Source organism: Zeugodacus cucurbitae, chromosome 3 (genome assembly GCF_028554725.1).
Source record: "Zeugodacus cucurbitae isolate PBARC_wt_2022May chromosome 3, idZeuCucr1.2, whole genome shotgun sequence".
NCBI classification, from domain to species: Eukaryota; Metazoa; Arthropoda; class Insecta; order Diptera; family Tephritidae; genus Zeugodacus; species Zeugodacus cucurbitae.
Window position 1 is genome coordinate 12,723,347 of NC_071668.1, and position 18,759 is coordinate 12,742,105.

The following is an 18,759-nucleotide window of genomic DNA, read 5'->3' on the forward strand; positions in this document are numbered from 1 at the left end:
ACCATTGATGTGTGTATAAAAAAGAAAATTTAAGCCAAGTATTTATCAAATATACAGTTTATGTTCAAAAAGCAGTAAAAAAATAGAAATATAAAGTAATGTTGCCAACAACATGTATCTAAACATTTAAGTATGTAACAACATGTATTTAACATTTAAACATAAATGTGTCCGCAATGTTGCCAGCAGCTTTTAATTACAACATTTGGTGCACTATAAATGTACAACCATTCGTTGGCAATATATCTAAACATGTTAGTACAACCCCCAACAATGTTGCTAGCAACATGAATCTAAACATTTAATATTCATTAATTTAAGCTGAATGATTACGTATTTGATTCTCCGCAATTTTGAGAACTACTCTCATTAAATAACATCCCAACAAAGCTTTCTACTCACAGGAAATTGCTGGGCAAATCGAAAGCAGCACGTTGTATATCTCCAGGAATCTCCAAGTTCTCGCAAATCACCTTAGCCAATGTGACTTTACGAATTTCAGCCAGTTGTGCTTCTGTGAAGCGCACCTCGGGATTGGCGTTCTCATACCAGAAACGATCGCATTTACGCAGTTGACGGAACTGTATACCAATAATACAAGCCAATGTTGGACCGACCAAGCCACCTTGCAATGGACGTTCAGTCATGGCGCCAGGGAATAGATCTATATCGTCGACGGAAGCATAGATTTTCTTGAAACGGTTAATGACTTCGTTTGGCATTTCGCGACTGAGATCGCTCCAGGTGGTGGCGCGTTTCAAGTTGCAGAGAGCACGGTAGTTGTTATAGCCGGGAATACCGTGATCACGTGCTGAATGAATGAAAGGGATTTTGATTATAGTTTGTTGAAAGACTTACGCATCGGTTGCTTACCTCTTTGAATGTTGAGTGCGATAAGATCAATGCCGGAGAATGGAATCTTACGGTCCTCGAACAAATGATTGGTTACCTCACCGGTGATGAACTGATCCAAAGTTTCCATAGGTGTAGCGACTAAACCACGCGAGATCTCGTCAATGATGCCGGGCTGTTAGTGAATATAGACACTAAGTATTTGTTCCTTTACATTCATATCCTGGTATCTTACCTGTAGTATAGCATCCATACGGAAGAAACCATCACGCAACAGCAATGGTGGGTCGACGGGTTGGTGGTTGACACTTAAGCGTGGAATATGTGGACGCAACAGGGAGTGTCCAATACGGAAAGCGGCCGCAGCGAATTCGTTGAAGATGATTGGACTGCATGAAGGATTGTAGTCCTTGTAGTAGCCTTGAGGCAGCAATTTCAGACCATACAAATTCACAGCGTTCCAACTGAGCACACGTGGTAAGAATTCATTGAAGACCATATGTTGCCATTCGGCGGTGAGTATGCGACGCGCATGATGGAACAATTGATCGCTGTTCCAGTGGGGGTTCACACCACGTAGACCCTCGACAATGCGATTGTGTTCACGCATGAATATCGTGTGGATGGCAGTGAGACCTGGCTGCTCAGAAGCGCGATCATCGCCAGCAATGAAGCAGAGGTTGTTGCGTGACTTACATTCGGGATGAGAATTGGATTGTGGCAGTAGTTCCTTACCGAATGAGCGGATTGTGGAGTTCATGCGACCACCGAAGCCGCGCAATTTATTTACGACACAATGATTTTCACCATAAACCATAGAGGCATCCAAGAAGTGAGAATTTTGATTGATCTGTTCACGTGGACCCAACGCCAACTGGCCAGGCAATGATCTCATCGAAGGGAAGCAGAAACGTTCACCGCTTGTCACATTTACTTCGGGGAAGAAATAGTCGCCGGGTGGCACTGGGAAGGGATTACATTCGGGATGTACGGTTTGTGCGGAATTGCAACGACGGCAGCTGGGAATGGATTCGTGGAAACCTTTGTGGATTGGTGTCATAGTCAGATCGTGATCGAGGAACTGTGCGAACTGCATCACCATGAGAGAGTAACGTGTATGCAAGTTGGAGATATCCGGGTGAATGACGGTCGAAACGGTACGTGGGTTTGGCAAAGGACTGCCGTTGACCGAGAGCAATCGCACCTTCGAGATACCATCGTCGTATTGTGACGGCAAGAGACGTGAGAAAGTGGTCAACGATTTACCCCAGTTGGGATTGCGTAAGTTATTACAGTAACCGGTGATGGTACGGAAGGGCGATGAGGTATCACAAGCAATTGGTGGATCATCGCATTCGGTATTGACCTGTTGGGTTGAGCCACCAAGTATAGCATTTATATCAATAGTTTGAAGAGTCTCTGATAGTTCATTGCGATTGAAGTTGCTATCGAAGGCTTGACGTTTGCGACGATTAATGGAGTTCAAGGTATTCAGGATCTCATTGGAAGTCAACTCAAACATGAGCGATGAGTTGGCCAGAGCGAGCGCATTGCGGTTGGCCTTGCTGAAGGATGCCGCGACGCCGTCGCCAGATTTGGCGCTAATGCCACCCTCTGTAAATAGAAAATATTTCTTTAGGTGCTGTAGGTATTTATGAGATATCTTGCTGTTACTCACGTGACAACCAAGATTCGTATTCGAAACGCTTGCGTTCCTCCAGTTCCACCTTGGCGCGTTCTACGGCAGCCTCCAATAACTCAATATTGATTTCGCTTATGGCCTCTTTAACTTCCGGTTCCATTTCGACATGTTCATGTAGCTCATCTTCTTCTTGCTTGTTTTGCCAAGGACGCAAATCTAATGACGAGATTTGTTCGCAATCAAGTTCGGAGTTCCTGTTAAGTGGAATATTAAGTTAGAGAATGGCGATAATTCAGTGAATCACTTGAAACCTACAAAAAGTTATCCTCGCGTATGAATGCCTTTGATTGCACCTTTTCGACCTGATTGGAATCGCAAAGTATACCAGCCAATGTGGTACGACGTATGCTCTGCAGTTGCTCCAAAGTGAAGGAGGATGGAGGAATATCATTTTCATACCAGAAACGATCGGACTTCTTCAGCAATTCGAATTGACGTGTAAGCAAGCAGGTGATAGTGGGACCGAAAATCGCGCCCACGGCGGGATCTTCAAGCAGAGCACCGACCAACAAATCAACATCATCGGCGTTTCTAAAGTTGAGAAGAATACACGGGATTTTAGTTAAATAATTATGATCAAGAGGAAAATCCGTATTTACTCACTGGTAAATATCCCTCAAACTGGTAATGTGTTCCTCGGGTATATTCGAGATTTTGGCCAAAGACTCAAAGGTAATATTAGCTGAATCTGCGCCTGAGTACTGCTCCTGACACAAGTCCAAGGCGTGGCGGTAAGAAGGTATGCCATGATCGCGACCACGATGGATGGCCAAAGCCAGTTCGGTCCAACCTTCCGCATTCTTATTAACAGGAATCAGCGACTTTTGCAGCGCAGCGACCGAGAGTAGTTGAGAAGCAGACATGGAGTGCGAGATCTATGTGAAAATATAAAGGCGGTTTAACGACATAAAGACGAACAAGAGTCTTCTAATACTAACCATCTCTGGTGGATACATGGTGAGGAATGAGGGGAAAGCGCCATTGGCGACCTCATTATAGATGCCAGCACGATTGGTGCTCGAGTAGTTCGATGAGTGCTTTTCGGCGGTGAGTCTGCATGAGAGGAGGTAGAAATTAGACAATTGAAATAAATAGCAGTAAATGGTTACTCACTTCAGACCCTCCTTGGCGGTTGTCTCCTGACCCAACACCATGGGCAAGAATTCGCTGTAGGTGATGTGCTGGATTTGTGCGGTAACAATGCGACGCGTCTCAAAGAACACATCCTCCTCGGACCAATCGGGATTCAAATGCGCCAACTGCTCGCCGATGTTGTTGTGCTCTTGCAAGAGCGCGCGATGCAGCGCACCCGAAGCGCTGTTCAACTGACAGTATTTGCATGATTCAACCTTAACGCCACCACTAATGTAGGTGCGCAGATCCTGCATATCCTTCAAGGTGGCGCCATACAAACCGGAGCCATCGATGTAGGCCGAGGCGACGTTCATCTGCTCGCGTTGACCTGAATGACGAAGGATAAGTATTTAATTCAAATTTTTACAAAGAGTTGTAATAAACAACTTACGCTTGTTGCATGTATCCGCATCAAAACCAGGCGCGGAGCGTTTGTACTCCTTACAATCGGCGCCACGGCGTACATAACACTGTTGCAGCTCTTCGGGATTCTTCACGTTCGCATTCTCATTACAGCACTTCGGGCTGGAGGTCAACTGACTCACCTCATACATATCATTGGCGAGCAATTGTCCCCAAGCGGGCAACATAGCGGTAATGTGTGGATGCCGCAGCTCGGCGTCGACATGATTTTGCAGTTGTTCGATAACGTTGTCGGCATCGGGCAGCGCATGTGTGCCAGTCGACGTGCGCGGTTGACTTATGCCGTCAGCGTAATCGGGTGCAAGGAGGCGCAGCAAGATATCGCCACGTGCGCCCCACTTGCGATGCGAGACATTGTTGCATTCGCCGGTGGGTTGGCGGTACTTGCTCGGTGGGCAGATTTCGGTGTCTGTTTGATTGCAGGGTTGCAATGAGCGTGCGCGCTCCAAGCGCAATGCAGCCTCAGAGTTCGCCTGCAAGTCGTCGGGAATGCGCAGTGCTGTGGTCACCACAAAGAGGCAACTGGAATGAGTAAGGAGAAAGGTATAAATTATTATAATGTTGTTTTTGTGTTGTTGAGTCTAGAAGTTATTTATATATTTTTAGGAGATTTTAGTAGATTTAATTTTTTGTACTAATGAGTGTCTGGAACAAAATTAAAAGAATTGCTGAGTACAAGCTTCAGGTTCACTAATTCTCCAGACAGTCGAATTATGGACTTTCATAAGGGCATGAAATTATATAAAAAGGGAGTGGCTAATGATTTAGAAAACTAAGCTTGGCTTGAGCGTGCATTTTTTGATTCTTTGTGTCCGATCTGCAACCGAATTACTCAAGAGCGAGTGATACCTTATAAATATCGCAAGCAACACTTTATGCACGTAGGCACCAAGAATGCCGATATCCGGCTTCGTAACAGTATTTAGGCTAATTAGTGGAATGCCAAAAGGCAAAGCAGGCGGGTTTCGACAACATCGTGTGCATACATTTTCGATTTTTCATTGCTTTTTTTTAATTTTCTCGCTTGATTGATACTAAGCTTTCGTGTTTAAAAATGCTAAACACCCTTAATATCTACACTGGCGGCTGTGAGTACAAACAATTTTTTTTTCTCGATTTCAAACAACCAGTTAAACGTGCCGCTGATCATATAAAGCCTGCCAGTTGCGCAAACAAACTCATTTACTATAAGCACACAAACACATAAATACCCATATATATATATATACATATGTATGTATATATATATTCTTAGTAATCTTGCTAATTTCCAGTACATCTCTATAGTGCAGTTGCAATTGCTCGCGCGCTTTTCATGATTTTTTATTGTTTGTTTGCAATTTGTTGCTGTGAAAGCAGATGAGCAACAGCCTAGGCATTTGTCGATTGTATTTGTTGTTGTTGCCCAATAAAAACTCACATGCTAGAAATTGTAAAAATTGCATGTGAGTTAAAAATAAATCATTTTCGCTGCTGGCAAGCTAAAATTAAACACAAATTTTGACTAATAAATGCCAGGCTGTGTTATGTGCGAGAATTTGTGGGAAATTTCGAAATTCATATTAAATTTAGATCCGGGAAAGCCGCAATGACGTGTGGGTGGGTATAACAAATTTTTAATGACATGCAAATTGCCAGCCTATTATGCATTAGAAGGCACTAATATTTAGCAGCTCATTTCGTATTGTGATGGGACTTTGTTTGTTTGATTTGTTGTAATAATAGTTTGAAGAGCTTTGGAGGTGTGTACAATGAAATTGCATAGTAATGTTGTTTTAAAACGATTTGGTAATTATAAGCTTGCTTTAACTAAAGTTTGACGTGACTTTTAGTTGTTGTTGTGCTCGGTTGCCAAAAATTTGCATGCAAAAGCAGCAACAAAGTTGTAGACTTTAGTATTTTATTGTGAGAGCACATAAAAATATCGAACTAAAGTGGTGAAAATGCTTGTTATTTTAACTAAAATTTTTATACCAGTTTCTAAATTTTATACCAATTTTTTGTTCGATTGGGAACAAGTTCAAATTCTTGCTAATTGTGCATAAAATGCATGTTCAGTGTAATAAACTTAAGTTTTTTTAATTGAGAAAGCGTAAAAATTCGTTAGTTTGCCATTATTTAATTTTAGACTTTTTAGTTTTTTCTATTTTTTATTATATTTTTTATTAAAAAAATATGTTTAATAACACATTTCTACAATTTCATCTATTATCTATCTATTTTCATGTAACCAAACAGCCGATTGCGTCGTAATTTAATGCGCTGTCCAAAGAGCAACCAGACAATTTGTCTGCCATACATTTAGAGCAGCTGTTGCAAACCAGCAAAAAGACAGCGCGTGTCTGCTGGCAGTTGTAAATATATCATTGTAGTTACTTATTTTTAATGGTAGACAGTTTGTAAATTATAGTGTGATTTCTGCACAACGCTCTTTCATTGCGTTTAATGGTGCGAAAGCAAAAAACAAAGCAATAAACTACAAAATACACCAACTACTGATGTGCTAATACTAATATGTAGGTCTACATTGTGTACAACAAAGTGTGTTGGCTTAAGCGCCGTGCGGCTGAAATTTGGGTTAATATGCCTAGCCATAAATGCGCGCCACTTGCAGGCGATTTGCTAAATTCGAACATTAAAATTTGTTGTTGTTGTTGTATGCATGCAAAATGTGTTGTATTAAGGTGAACGCTGAGAAAATTATAAAATTCAAGCTGGTATTATTAGACACATATTTACATATATATTTCAATATTTTTCAATACTATTATTAGGCGCCTTTTATTGTTAAATTACCAACGAAAGCGAAAGCAATGTAAAATCGCATAATATAAAAACAAAAATATATATATGTATGCAATCATAAGTGAACATGAGACTAGTCGCATACATTAAAACAAGAAAAAAAATGTTAAAAAAATACAAACAACAAAATTATAATGTGTCACTCAAACTATGCCAGTAGAATAGACAACCAGTCAGCTGACTCCTCGTTGCGAATTGTCTATGCATAATTCAGCATAATTTTCACATTTGCTGCTCTCTTATATATACATAAGAGACTTTTTTGTTTTATTTAACTGGTGTCACTTTGCGCCACGAGCGCCACCTCCTTATTTGCAGTTATCGGAAACCGCGTGACAGTCCATAGCACAGCCAATATGGCTTGCCTATTTGCAGCGATGCTCTTTGCATATTTATTGCAATCATTTTCGTGAGGTTTGCATAGAAAATTTGTTGTTGTCATTCATTAATATTTGAACAACAGAAAATGCTTGCGTAATCATTTGGGCTTCGGAAATGAATTTGGCAAATTTCGGTGAATGAAATGGCACGCGCTCATAAGTTATAAAAACCAACGAAAATATTTATTTTAATGAATTTTAGTATTCAGCTTTGATTCAGTTTGAAGTCTAAAGTAGGGAAAATAAAAAAATCCATATTTCATATACATATATACGGCCATAACCTGCAAAACTTCTCATGTTTTTTTACGAAAATCCTCGTGACCAAATTGCGCCCTAACAACATTCATCAGCCAAGTAATTATGTACTCCAGTGTTCTAATGCCCAAACAGCCTACTTACCAATATGCCTACTCATTCAAGGCCCCCTACAAGCGGAAGTAGCCCAAGCAAATCTATTATTTTCCAATCAATAAATGATTGTCTAAGCACTATGCCCTCAGCAGACAAAAGCGCAAATTGTCAGCTGTCTATGGAGTAACAAAGTTGCTGAAAAGACCGTACTTAAGTCAAAGCCTAGTCAAGCGTGCTTCCGGTTCTTTTGTTAATACGAAATTAAATACGTACTTAAGTCGGTTGGAAGACAATGGCTTCGAACTAATCATAATTGACAGATTGACATGATTTGTGATGAAATCGGTGTTTTTTTTTTGCTAGTTTGGTTACTTGGTTTCGTGGTTTTTTCAAACCGGCTGTTGTAGGTAGTAGAAACTGGGCAGTAACTTCACAGTAACTTAAGAAAAGACAACAAGTAATTATGGCATATATTATTTCACGTTTTCTTAAGTGGTTAAGTGAATTGTTGTTTTCTTTAAAAACATTTTTATTATTTTTTTATACAAAAGCTGCAAACTCCCTCTTTATTTACTCTTGTATTTCTATTTTTGTCAGTTTTGTTTACTTTGACAATTGTTGAAATTAAAAAAAAAATATATTAAAAAATTCACTTTCGTGCTGTCAAGCGCTCGTCGTAAGTCATAATTGCTTTTGATGTCTTATTTGCGCGTTGAGTGGGCGTTTGTGTATGCCCGGGTTCGTTACTTAAGTCTTTTTTACGCGCTGTAGGGATTGTTGAGTTTACTGTTTGTTCAATTTTTTATTTTTTTTTATTTTGTTTATGTTATTTTTGATTTTATTGTTGTTTATTTTTGTTTTTTTTTTTATTATTTTTTTGTATTTCTATTATTCAAATAAAAACTATTATATTCACTTCCAGTATTGCATGCAACTAAATTTGAAGTGTTTTGTTGTTGCTGTTGTGCGCACAACTTCATCATATTACTAATATATTTACAACAACAATCGGCATCTGCGTTCATTATACAATAATTCTGCATCACGTTTCATTTGTTCGCCACACGTTCAACGGAATTTACTACACATGACTTTTTACTATAACAACTAACTGGCTTCTATTATTATAAATACATATACATGTATATAAATATGTATATATGTATATATATATATGTATGTGTGTCTATTTAGTCAGCTACTAAGTTAACAAGCGCTCTATGTAATTAAAGCTATCTTCATTTGGTTTTTATATGGTTTTTATGCGTGTATCTGTGAATTGGCGCGCAATTCGTGACTCATTAACACGTCGCGCGGTCTCGATTATAATTGGCAATTGGGAATTTTTGAATGAAATATTTTTTTTTTTGCACAACAAAAGATATTTTTTTTTTGTACTTTTTGTAGTCTCTAGAGTTATATAGTCTTATATAAAACGGGAAATATCATTTTCGCTTTGGTTTAATTGTAGCGAAACGAATAACGTTGGTGTGGCATATTGCAATATCATATATATATATATATATAAATATATATTTTTTTAATTGTAGCAAAGCATTTTCAGCAATTTGTCACGCCTATCGTACTAAGTATTAGTATTGAATGGCAACACTATGTGGTTCAAATTGTAATAAGATGTGAAGAAAATTGAAAAATTATATTTTTAACGAGTGTGAGAGTTGGATATTTTATGGGTGCCATAACAAAGCAAGTATAACAAAGGAGATTTCGAATATTTTTAATTTATTTTGTAACTCCAGACAGATATAATTGTAAACAATATTTTTCGCTCGCATTAAATATGCAGAGCTTATAGTTTAGTTTTGGGTTTCATACAATATTTTTATGGAAACTGTTTTTTTTTTAATTTTTCAAGAATTTTATGAAAAATCGATGATTTAACATTGTGTTGATATCACACTTTAATATTTTTTACGTATTTATGAAATATAAAATCCTTGATAAAAACAAAATTTTGTAGCAGAATAGGGGAGTAGTAGAGTGTACTCTTGCAAAAAATTGCCAACAATTAATTGTAAAACAAAAAAATTGAGAAAGTATTTGAGTTGTAGATTTTGTTATTTCCAGTGAAATATTAAAAAAAAAATATTAATTTATTTTTTTTTATATATTTTTTTTATTTATCATTTTTTTTATTTATTTTATTTTATTTATTTTTTTATATAATCATAATATATAGTAATTTTCTTTAAAAATAAAAATTTGTTAATCAAAAATATATTTCAGCTATATATGTCAATTCGACCCACTGTAAATATTCGCCTAACTGCGCAACTCCTCGCAATTGTATACAAGTTCATAGCTCTTCGATTGCCAATGATTGATTACAGGCGCAGACACACAAAAGTATTCGGCGGAGTATGCGATGACTTGCGAAATTTCGCAGCGGCCAAAGTTAAAGCCAAACCAACAACAAATCATAGTTTCATATATAAAAATTAGTAATCATATTACATATTGTTTGATTGGTTACTCTGCGCATTTGCCACCCAATCAAGATACACGCTTCATTCACTGCATTCAACGGGTGTAAATTTCACTTTCAAAACCAATATAATAAACAAAAACAACAACTAAAAATTATTTATTCAACTGTTAATTTGCTATTCATCGCTGCTTGGATAGTGTAGAAGCAACCTCAGACGCAAAGGGTGGTGCTGCGGCGTGCGAAACTAAGGCGGAAGTGTAAGCTGGATTGCTGTGACGCTGGAGATATGTTTGTATGTATTTTGTGTAGATACAGAAAGGGTGTGAAAAAGCAATTGTAGTGCACGGATATCAGCTTGCTATCTTAATAGTAACTAAGGCTTCGAAAGCTCAAAAGTTCAAAATCAAATTTTGTGCCCAAGAGAAAAGTTTCTAAAACCAATTTTTCACATAAAAATGGTCTCACAAGTGAGTTTAATCACTCATACACATACATTTATTTTATGAAAAAAAAAACCTGTAAGTTATTGATTTTCAGCCTCCTCGTATATATATATTCTAATTTTCTTTACTAAATTCACTCTCTCCAATTTTATTCTCCACAGCTACTACACTCATCACACTCACTTCTGCTCATATTTCTTCTTTCATTATGGCTCTCTTTAACTCTGTATTTATTCACTACACAATACCCCCGCCCCACCAAATGACAGACATAATTACCGTTTTGGTATGCAATAGCAGTTCATTGTTACAAGGCAGCAGTCCACGCATTTGTTGTTGTTAGTTGTTGTTAGGTGTTAAGCCAGCTAAGCAGCTTTTTCGTTTTGTTTTGCTTTTCCGCTTTGTAATTTTTTCATGTTTATGTCTTCGTCGTTTTGTCGTATTGTTTTTGCAACTTGGCAGTCATATGATACGAAATTGCAAGAAAACTCATTTTGAAAATAAACAACAACAAAAAAGCAAATGCCTACAAAGTGTGTCATGCTGGCTGGTTATCTATCTTTCCTCTACATATAAGCAAAAACAACAATGCATTGCCGTGGAAAATGCAACAAAGAAAAGTGAAAAATGTCTACCGATGCTTGGACGCATGAAAATGGAAATTTCGTGTGTGTGTGGTAGAGTAGAGTTGCCAAGTGGAGAGAAACTGGTAATATGGTCTTTCTAATAAATACTTAGAAGCCGGTCCAGTCGCTGAGCAGTCCAGTCTGGCAGCCTGTGCACCGATACAAACGTGAAACAATCTCAAAGTGTGGAAATAGATAAAAAGGAGAAGACCTACTGCGGGGTCATTAAAAGGTAAGTTATTCCACCAGCAAATAAATAGCAAATATTTAATATATTGTATGTATGTTTTGTTGCATTATTCTCTCTCTCGTGTCATACGGGTATTTCAACATTTTCTTTGCATAATTCTATAAAAATTCAAAGCAACCTCAACATATACCAATACAGTTAAATCTACAAAAATAGTCATTACGGGCACTCAACCCAAGCATCTGCCAAACTATCAGCCACTCAATCACCGCAGCAATAAACCTTTTTGGCGCGCATATACAGAAGCCGCCTTGTGTCGCCACAGTTGAGTCGCCAACAGCGTCACACTATACTAGACACTGTAGTTATGTGTTCCATTGAACTGCCATCACGTCAATGGGGGCGTTGTTAGCCGAAATGACTGCATAACTGATTGAGTAAAGCCAATAAATAGCACAGTGTTACAGCTGTGGCTATGCCAGTTGGGTCGCAAAGTCGTCGCCCCGGAGTAATGCGTAGGTGAGTTTGGCAGCCAAGTGCTACTATGCGGTGCGCTGTCAATCAACTTTTATTGTTATTGTACATGGTGTGAACCAGCAAAATTGGTTTTGCGTGATATGTCATATTTGAAATGCGCTTTTTTTCGCATTTTAATTATTTTTTTGAATTTTGTTTGCCTTAAGTTAGAGAAAAAAATTAATTTCATGTATCAAATCAACCATTGAAAGGCCGCCACTGAGGCTAGTTGAATGTATCGATTTATATTTTTTTATTTTTTATAAGTTTCGAATTTTCTATTTTAAAGCATACAGATTTTATTCTAACTACTGTAAGAATAACTGCAGTGCAAAGTTCGTTGCTTAAGTCTTTTGTTGCAAACGGCAGAATTCATATATTCGTATTAGATTTGCCAGCATTATATGATTATTAGCTCAGCAATCAAATTGCATATTGTGAAAAGCATCTTCTATCAATTACAGCAGCGTGGAATTTCATATCAAACTCACTACCGGTTTTCTGGCATCGCAACTTTTTCCCTATAAACTCACATTCCCGGCAAAATAATTGCATAATATGGCGCATAGGGAAATATTATAACTTCAGAGGTAATTTTTGTCCCGCCACAAGCTTTTTAGTTTGCATAAAATATTTTTTTATATTTTCTTTTTTGTAAAGTCACGAATACTGGAAATAGTAATTTTATTGACGCCTTTTGTTGTTGCGATGCGCTTTGCTAATTATTAAGCAACAACAGCTACTGTCTGTAGTGGAAAAGACGCAGTAACTGATACTCGAATACCTGCCGCCAGGTATAGCGAATATAAATAAATGCTCAGAAATTATTGCATAATCATAAACAAAATCTCATTCTGCGTTAGCAAAAGCAGAGAAGTGAGTTCAAAGTAGTAATTGAAAGAATTGAAAATGGTTTCATTACAACTCATTTTGTCTGATCTCGAGTAAATCTGCACTAGTTCTTTCTTACATATTGTCACATATTTACTCTGATTGTTGTTTGTGTGTTTTGTCGTTCTTTCACTGCTGCTGAGCAGTAATTAGCGCTGACATTTAACTTACAACACCACATTTGCGCTGAGCCATATCAGTTGTTGTTGTTGCGTTTGTTTGCTTGCTACTGCTGTTAACGACCTTCACAACTGCTGCAATTGAACCGGATTTCAAAGCGGCAATTAAAAGTTTTATATGCGCAAAACAAAAGAAATAGCGACAATACTCGTACAAAGAGAATAGCAAACTACTTGCTAATTTTTAATTTTATTGCAATTTTTCATTTATTAAGTGCTTTCAAGCTGCCAAATTCGCTGTCGGAACTGAGAGTTAAGTATGCAGTGGAGTGGCTTATTTGAGTGGTAAACAAATGGGATAGCTCATGGAAAAAGGAATATCATTATTATTTTCATACCGGATCAAACTGGTATGTAGAAAACATATTTTCACTATTTTTTAATAGCGAGTTTGTGTCTTAAGTCTTTTGTTTGCATATAAGAAATAGCATTTTCGTATAAATAAAATGCTCAAAATACTTAATTTCTATAAAGAATATTTTTAAAATTTATAATGCGCAACAAGTACTTAAGAGAATAATATCAGTCTATTTATACTCCAACAACGAGTTCGTGTCTTAATTCTTTTGTTTGTATATGAGTATTGGTAAATTTTCAGACTGGTTCGTTTCTTAGCACTTTTGATTAGCACAGAAAATACTTTTTCTATAATTACTATTTGAAGTTGCTATAAAAAGCGCAAAGGAGAGTAAAATTTATGTATTTTCTCATTAAAGGTAGAATCAGTTACGGTTTAATTTATGTATAATTTTTTTTTAATAATGTGATGACATATCTGAGTAATCTAAATCTGTCATAGTTCTTGAAAAAATTTGTTTTTGCTTTCTATCCAAAGTATAAATACTATTTCAACTATCAGCCACAATTATCAACTACACCTTTTAAATTATACTTTTTACAGTTTATATCAACAACTACCGCTGCAAGTGCATATATTTTTGTCTATATAACACCAAAATAAATTGTCGATTCGAAGACGCTGTCACATCACCTTGGCTCACAAGTTGAGTGGTGTCAAAGCTATGCCAATGGGTGGAGGTCATTTGGTGGCAAAGGTTTGAAATTAAATTTCGTTGTTGCAGCAAAATCAGTGGAAGATTAATAGCCGAAAGTAACAGCACTCAAAGTGTTAATATGAAACAAGAAATCTTCTGCTATCATAAAGCGTCGTAAACTCAAATGATGAATAGCGGTTTAGGCAGCTCAATTTACAGTTTCACAGGTAAATTACATGCAACAAACAATTGTGGTTAGCATAACCGCCAGCATTGTTGTAAACAAATAATATAGTCAATAGTGTTGTTGTAAATACATAATATAGTCGTTAGTGTTGTTGTAATGTGCTGCGCGTATCCTAAGGTTTAATTAAAAGTTATTCAAAGCTACATTTGATTTTCGAAATAATACGCAAAGTATGCATTCTCAATTACAAAAACGCCTCCTGAATTCATTTAACATGCACATAAATACAAATATAAACATTTATACATATATATATATACATATATATATAGAGGCAAATGTCTATGCGCAGTTATCAAATCCCGACTATTAAAATATTTTTCTCTAAGTTTTTTTCTATTTTTACATAATTAGTATTGTAATTCATCGCGTTTAGTGAAAAAATAGTCGATTACTACAAACACATGAGCCGGTTAATTATTGTTGTGAAGATGCTACTACACGTTTTGTGTTGCACAATTCCAAGTATTTTTGCAACAATTATCATAAAGATTTATGCAGGGAGCCAGTCTGGTAGAATTAACTTTATAAAAGCTAGTTTTGATTTCATTATTCAATATGTTTAATTAATCATACAGCGAGTATACCAGTTATTTAAATAGACATCTGATAAGCCCAAAAATTAGCTAAGCATATTTGTTATTGTATTTATTGTATGCAAAAAGTTAAGTTTTTTTATAATAGTTTTTTCAGACATCTCATATAATTGGAAGTGTATTCCAAGAAATATTATATAAAATATTTTGCAAACGATTTCTGGAAAAAATGTTAGTAATTGTAAATTTATAGCATGCGAGTTTTTTTTTAAGAAAATTTATAGCATGATATATTTATTGAAGAAATGCGGAAATGTGTGTAAAATGTAAAGTAAATATTTTTTGTTGTTCGGAAATTAATAGAAAATGCTGTGCGGCATGTTCAATGAAATATATTTAATATTGATTAATATTTCATTCCACAGCTTGATTTTGAAACTGAAAAATATTAGGAAAAAAAATAAAAAAAAACATTTTCAATATTTTATAATAATATTAATATTTCATATAATATTTTTAATGAAAATAATATTTTTTATTTTTTTTTTCAAAAAATAGTATATTTTATTTGTTTTTTTTTTTAAATTTTGTAACTATATAGTTTTAGCTTAAGGAAATACAGTTTATTCAATTACATCATTATAATAAATTATGAAGAGTGTCTTAAAACACATCACAACTCATCACAGCCAATCACTCAAATGACAATTTATTATATATGTGTCTACAACTGAGTGATAAGCAGTCTGCATACCAGAAAGTGTATAAGCTGACAGTTAAAAGCAAGTCAGACAGTTAGACAGTCACAAATAACGAAATATTAGTTGACGACTGTTTACAATTTTACAATTATTTTTATCTTAAATTTACGATTTTCATTGCTTTCAACAAATGCCAGCAACAAAATATTTAAGCCAGCGACTTAGTGCCTCTTGCGCCTGCCTACAACAATAAACACTTGTTATGCATACGTTTTAATGGCTCCATCATAAAATTTACAGCCAGTTTTGCTTCACATTTTTAGTGCCGTTATAATACCTTCGTAATGTTGCATAATGTGCCAAAGATGTTGTTGTCTTACAAATGTGTTAACACTTAGTGTAATTATTGCTTTGTTGTTTCCTGCGCCTTAAGTTTTTTTATAGCACCAATTGTGGTGGTGTTGGTGACTCAAGCTCTCAAATGTGATTAGTTCACAAAGGAATTTCTATTTCTCATATTTTTGTTTTTGGTTTAAATCTTTACTTTAATTTAAAAAGCTATAATTTTGATTACAAAAACCTAATGAGTTTCAATTAGTTACAGTACCGTGCAATAAATTAGCACCAACTCGTAAACTGTTAAACTTTGAAATATTTTTGTAATTTTCAGATTTATATGCAGTTACTAAAATTTAAATTACTTTACTCTTAAGATATCTACATATTTATACATATATATATATATGTATATATATTGTAGATCAATATATTCTTAGCCACTCGCTGCGGTTAACAGTGACACAGTTACCCAGTATGCTGGCAATAATGCGTTTGATTTATGTGCTGTTATGTAAATATTGGCATTGCCTGCATTCACAACTGCAGTTAAAGTCGACCAAGTGAACTTGTTTGCATATGCACCGTTAGCTTTGCACTACAAATGCGAATTTATGTGCAAGTGTGACTAAATCAGATATGAGCACGAGTCTGTCGCGCACCGTTAATCAAAATTTGAAGGTAAACAGTCTTAATGAATTATTTCGCGATTCTTATCACAATGTTCTAGTTATAATTTACTTTAATCGGAAAAGCTTAGAAAATCATGGCAAATGTCATAGGTGGATTTAATTTAATGGCAGTAGACTGTATTTTTTTTTTGGAAGTAGAATATTAGACTTGTAGTATACTAATTGATAAATTGTATTTTTTATTCAATAGCAAAAATTTACCGCGTTAAATTTGGTGGTATTTTCAAGCGTTGCCACCTGTTGGAATAATTATAATTTACTTATGTTATTATTATTATAGGAAAACCGTGAATATATAATATATCACATGAAAGATGTTCAAACAATTTAAAATCAAAAACTTTTTTTCAGAGTTGCCACCTAATTAAAAAAAATTCAATAAATACTGCAATATGGACATTAATGAGAGAGACTTGTGAATGCCTTAGCTGAAATGATTTGGAATTTTTTCAAGTAAAATAGGGTTGCCATCTTGCTGCCTTTTTCGAACTAAAAGTTAACTAACTTTGATGTAGCAGACGTGGTTCACTGAAAAGTAAGTTGATGCTTTAAAAATTTTCTGTAGAATATTTGAAAATATGTAACCACTCTAGTTTGATTCTTAATGAATTGACCTTTCACTGCCTTGACAGCTAGTTTTATTCATGTAAAAGTACACAATCCGCTCTTACTATTTAAAAATAAAATATTAAACGCCTTATGCTGTTTATGTAAATTGCAATAATTGATTGAGTTCGGCCAAGAACTAAAGCATATTGTCAGTAGTAACTTATTGAAATCGCATGATATGCAATGCTTAACAAATTAGTTATGTAAAACAAGTATTTGAGAATGAAGTAATGAAAAAAATCAATAAACATATACATAAGAGTTGCAATAAACCCGTTATTGGGTGCAGGCGTACAATTCCACATGCAAAACCACAGATAATCGCACATTTAAGTTACGTGTCTAAGTGAGAGCACGCAACGCGCCACGTGCGATAGTGCACACACACACACACCGCACAATACTGTTGCTGTTTCAAAGAACCGTTTTAATTAAATTTCATTTTCAATACGCGCCACTGACTGGCAACTGAAAGCGCACCACAATTTGACAGGTTTGTCATATTACAAACGAGCGGTCATAAACAAGTTGCGCGCTTAAGTCTTTTGTTCGCCTGCAGCGAGTTGGTGGCTACGCAATCGCCAAACCAACTAACATGAACAACAACAACAAACAAACAAACAAACAAACAAACAAACAGACAGACAAACAGACAGGCCGACAGACAGCTTAATCGCTTGGCTCTTATGCAGGCAGCGCGCACATTTATATTCTTGGGCGTGAAATGCATATGGCAATCAGCATAAATGTTAATGTTAAAATGCGGAAATTTACACAATAAAACAACAAAAACAACCACATAGCGAATGGTGGCTATAAAACGTTGCAATCATCGGCGAAAATTGCCTAAGCATTCTTGCGTACACACATGCAGTTAATGCAACAACAATAGCGCTTACTTGCGTCATTGTGAAATACGCGTACTTGTAGTGAGTGAGTGGCCGTTGGCGGCAAGAAGCGACCGTTGTGCGAACTGCGCTGCTAAATGAAAATTCGATTTTGAAAAATTCTCGCATGAATAAGCAGTTGCACGTCGAAAAGGTGTTTAAATGTAATGCATTTATATGTGTGGCAAGCTTGATTGTGATGTTTGTTGTATTTTTCGCATTAAAACGAGCGTACTTCATTAATTCTTGTGCGTTGGCATGTAAAATTGCAGTAATTTGGTGAACTATTCAATACGAATTGTTTATAAGTTAGGCGATAGTCAGTTTTAACTACTCCCAAAAGGATGATATTGAAGATCATTGATTAAACCTTATATTATTTTTGAGTCGATTTAGCCATCTCCCTCTGTCTGTATATATACGAACTAGCCCTTCAGTTTTTAAGATATCGTTTTGAAATTTTGCAGATGTTATTTTCTCTTCAAGAAGCTGCGCATTTGTCGAAACTGCCGATAACGGACCACTATATCATATAGCTGCCATACAAACTGAACGATCGGAATCAAGGGCTTGTATGGAAAACTTCCGCATTTTACTACATATCTTCACGAAAGTTGGTGTGAGTTATTGTTCATAGAAATAAATCAATCTCCGAAAAAATTGTTCAGATTGATTCACTATGGCATATAGCTGCCATACAAACTGAACGATCGGAATCAATGGCTTGTATGGAAAAATTTCGCATTTGTCGTGGTATCTTCACGAAATTTGACATGGATTACTGCTTAAGGTAATAATATAATCTCCGAAGA

At 35.8% G+C, this 18,759-nt stretch overlaps 1 protein-coding gene across 1 annotated transcript in view; it reads right to left on the minus strand.

The window, feature by feature from the left end:
- The window catches only part of Pxdn_0 (uncharacterized), a 39,364-nt gene that overhangs the window by 1,265 nt on the left and 19,340 nt on the right, over positions 1–18,759 (minus strand). The window contains exons 2-10 of the mRNA XM_054227476.1: positions 4,080–4,633; positions 3,668–4,016; positions 3,493–3,607; positions 3,158–3,429; positions 2,810–3,085; positions 2,531–2,748; positions 1,088–2,466; positions 874–1,027; positions 403–811 (exon numbers count right to left, since the gene is read on the minus strand). Coding sequence (XP_054083451.1) covers positions 403–811; positions 874–1,027; positions 1,088–2,466; positions 2,531–2,748; positions 2,810–3,085; positions 3,158–3,429; positions 3,493–3,607; positions 3,668–4,016; positions 4,080–4,633 — 3,726 coding nt within the window. The remainder of the gene's footprint in view (positions 1–402; positions 812–873; positions 1,028–1,087; positions 2,467–2,530; positions 2,749–2,809; positions 3,086–3,157; positions 3,430–3,492; positions 3,608–3,667; positions 4,017–4,079; positions 4,634–18,759) is intronic.